Genomic DNA, 4,136 nt, shown 5'->3' on the forward strand with positions numbered 1-4,136 from the left:
AACTCACAGAGATCCGCCTGCCTCTGCCTCCCGAGTGCTGGGATTAAAGGCTTGCGCCACCACCCCCGGCTTACACTGTTTGTCTTGATAAGAGAAAAATGTCTTTAAAAACTTCTAAATAATATGAATTCTTTTTTTTATTTTATTGAGAAAAGGAAAAAAAACTTTCAGCCTTCTCCCAGCCTCCCATTTCCCTCCCCCTCCTCCCACCCTTCTTCCCCTCCCCACAATCCTCTCCCCCTCCCTCTCCAGTCCAAAGAGCAATAAATATGGATTCTTAAAATCTACTTTGTTTTCTTTTCATTGTTTTTGTTTCTTTTGTAGATAGGGCCCCACTATGTGGCCTTGACTGGTCTGGAACTCACCAGGTTGACCAGGCTAGACTGGAACTCAGAGAGATTGCTTCCCTCCGCCCTCAGAGTGAGGGGATTAAAGGTACACACCACCCTATCTGATCTTTGTTTTCATGTTTAAGGGAACCTCCTTTAAAAAAGAAAAGCAACTCACCAAGCACAGTACATGTCTCCTTGCTGGAGCTGCCGGGATAGAAAGGCAGTACACAAAACAAGGGCGTTTTTCTCATCACCCTCAGATTCTAAATTACAGATCATTTCTAATGCATCTTTGCAATCAACTTCTGAAATCTATAAAAAAGAAAAGAAAACAGAAATAGACCATGAAGTGGCTTTAGGATATATAGAGAGAAGAACATATTTGACTTTTTCATTTAATAACACAAATTTTTATCAGCAAAATGATATTAACTTATATACCATCAAATTATAATTGAGATAATAACTTGGCTAGTGTTTTAAAAATATCCTTTTTTATCTAATAAAAGTAAATATAATGTTCTGGAAGAATATTAAGGAAAGTAGGACACCAACTATGTTCAAGAAAGTATGAATGCTCAGTAAATAAGTGTCAATCATAAACATCCTTTATCCATTAGATTGGATCCACTCATTACCCAGAAAAGAAAACCACTGCACTTTTACTATTCTTTAAATTACTACTAGAACCAGAAGACAGACATGGAGAATGTACTGGCTATTGATTAATAAACTAAATGTCTACTCATCCTAAGGAAAGAAATAATCCAAAACATTGTATAAACTCTATCACATTAAAAATAAGATCACACATCTCTACTATTCGGCTTTTCATACAAACATATTCCATTTCAAAGCTTCTCTAGAAATTCATATAATCTTGATAAAGGCAACTTGAACAATTTAACCTATAATTGACTTAAATTTTTTTTTTTTTTTTGGTTTTTCGAGACAGGGTTTTTCTGTGGCTTTGGAGCCTGTCCTGGAACTAGCTCTGTAGACCAGGCTGGTCTCGAACTCACAGAGATCCGCCTGCCTCTGCCTCCCGAGTGCTGTAATTGACTTAAATTAAAAACATATCATCTTTATATATATCTCAGAATTAAAGAAAGACTTCTAGAATTTACCACAAAACAGGACAGGAAGATTCAGGTCCTCGTGATATAAATGAGACGAGAAAAAGAACTAGATTGATAAAGATCATTAGCACCCTCTGGAGTGTTTCTCTCTGATCACCTCAGCTCATCAGACACAAGGCAAGCTTTAAAAGGGAGTGTGCAGTGCTGTCTTTAAATAGAGGAAGCTGTGACGCTAAGGTTCATCGATGGTCAGGAGGAATGAAAGCTGTCTGACAATTCATTTAGAGGTTCCATTATATGAAATCAGGCCAGGAAACATTAATAAGAGGCAGGGCATGGTGGTGTGTGCTGACAAATCCCAGCACTCAGGAGGCAGAGGACAGGAAGAGCAGAAGTTCTAGGACAGGCTAGGTTATAAAACAAAACAGAACAAACATAACTTTCATTTTTGTGATTTAGTAATAATTTTAAAGACCTTAAAGTGATTTTATGTTTGTTTTGTGTATGTATGAGTACCTACATGCACATAATGTGTGTCTGGTGTCAGGAGACCAGAAGAAAGAACTCAATTTCATGGCACTAGAGTTATGGATGGTTGTAAACTAGAAAGCAACCCTGGTCCCTTATAGAAGCACTAAGTGCTCTTAATTACTGAGCCATTTTTAAGTATGAAATTAGTAGCTGGGCTGTGGCTGAAGCTTATACTGTTTGTGGTCAAACACATGTAATCCCCCTGAGTCTGAGGAGCACCTTTTGGTACCCTAGTTTAGTGAGTCTTCTACTGCTCCTCTGTCAGACACACTGCAACATAGTGTCAATAGGTCTGTGAGGGACCCTATTTACACAGTCCAACAAAACAGGCGACTAAAAGATATAATTATACAGTCAATATTTTAAAATATCTACAATAAGTTAAACACAATATCAGACATTTCATGTATATTATTTAATTCTAATTTTATCACTAGACAGAAAGTGAAGCATCCTATGGACAAGACGTAATGTAATTTGCTTATGACAATTAAGAACTAGGCCCACAAATCAAAAAGAACTTTATTTGACTGACATCAACAACCTAAACTCCTGTTATTTTAATGTTTTTTATGTTTTATGTTTAATTTTATTTTTATGTTTTGTTAATTTTAAATAATTAATATACATTCAAGATAGCAAATGTCAGTCAGACAAACTGCAAATTTTTTTTTAACTTTTCCATAACATGTTAATAACAGTAACGTGAGCAAACTCTTTTTTGGGGCCAGTCTCTTCAGAATTAGCATAGAAAATCGACACAAGAGCTTGCTGAAGAGATACTACCACAGGCTGAGTGTCACTTAAAGCAAAATTGTTTGGAACCATATATGCATCACCTTTTAGATTTTTAAAATTATTTACATAAATACAGTAAGATATTGGTTCTGAACATAACATTTTGTTCCACATCTTATCCACACTGCCTGTGGATCACTACCCAGCACAGAGACATCTTCAGTTACTATGTCTCTCTGTGATCCATCGCACGATTGCAGATGTGGGCTGTGCTCAAATACATTAGAGACAATTCAGACCTCAGATTTGCTGACTAGGGTTGCAAAAAGGGGGTTTAAATTACTCAAAATTATAAGTTTATTGGCAGAATCAAGACTTCAAAACAGGCTTCAATTCAGTCTGTCCTCATTCCAGACCCCACAGATCTAAGCATACTGAGGTCCTACAGTGTTAAACATTGTTTTTTACTTGTTCAAGTTTTTAAAAGTTTGTATCTTTTGAAAATCTGATTTATTTGAAATTCATTGTTTCTTTTAAAATTTTTGATTCCTGTTGAAAGCTCAATGGCAGCAAATGTATGATTATTTCCCCAATGAAATCACCTCCATCAAATTATGTCCTCCTACAGTACATGCTTTAGTGTACATATTTATTCATATATACACATATATAAATACAATAGCCAACCAAAACAGCTGGTAGACTCAAAATACATAAAAATTACAATTAAGATATTATTATTATTGCTAGTGGGGGGTCTATGCTGTGTACGGCTGGCATTGTTTCTCTTCTTTCCCTTTTTCAGAGGTTCTAGGGATTAAACTCAGGTTTCCAGATTTTTATGGAACACAATCTTGCTCAAATGTAGTTCTTGTAGTTGTTAGCTAGATACTAAGTTTTAATAACAAATATAGATATTTCATATCCCTGATTTGCCAGGTGACCTCTTTATACTACACTAAATTTAAAACAAAAATATAATTTCAAAATGCAAATAATATTTGTTTTCATATGGTTCTGTGTTGCTAATAAGCATAGAGAACACTGAGCAGTACTTCACGCTTACCAATTATATTTAAGATATTAGTACTAATTATATTTAAATAGTTTCAGCAGTTTGCTTACCAAAATAAGATTATGTTTCATACAGACAAAAATTTTAATAGCAAACTTGTTATTATACCTAAAGGAACATAAAAATCATACAACTAGCAAATATTTCTAAATTAGCAATCTCTAGTGTCAAGAAAGAAGGAATTTCATGCTCTGTTTCCAGAGGGCACATATGTTGCCATATTTTTTTTTTCTGAATAATCAGTCCCTACCAAATTAAAAATGTGTAGACTCTTTGTGTAATTTTTGATTTTTTTTTTTTGGTTTTTCGAGACAGGGTTTCTCTGTGGCTTTGGAGCCTGTCCTGGAACTAGCTCTGTAGACCAGGCTGGTCTCGAACTCA

General features: G+C 35.1%; 1 protein-coding gene across 1 annotated transcript in view; it reads right to left on the reverse strand.

The window, feature by feature from the left end:
- The window catches only part of Znf292 (zinc finger protein 292), a 78,618-nt gene that overhangs the window by 15,527 nt on the left and 58,955 nt on the right, over positions 1–4,136 (reverse strand). The window contains exon 7 of the mRNA XM_005361975.3: positions 508–644. Within this exon, the coding sequence (XP_005362032.1) occupies positions 508–644 (137 nt within the window). The remainder of the gene's footprint in view (positions 1–507; positions 645–4,136) is intronic.

This window comes from Microtus ochrogaster, linkage group LG5 (assembly GCF_000317375.1).
Source record: "Microtus ochrogaster isolate Prairie Vole_2 linkage group LG5, MicOch1.0, whole genome shotgun sequence".
Classification (NCBI taxonomy): Eukaryota; Metazoa; Chordata; class Mammalia; order Rodentia; family Cricetidae; genus Microtus; species Microtus ochrogaster.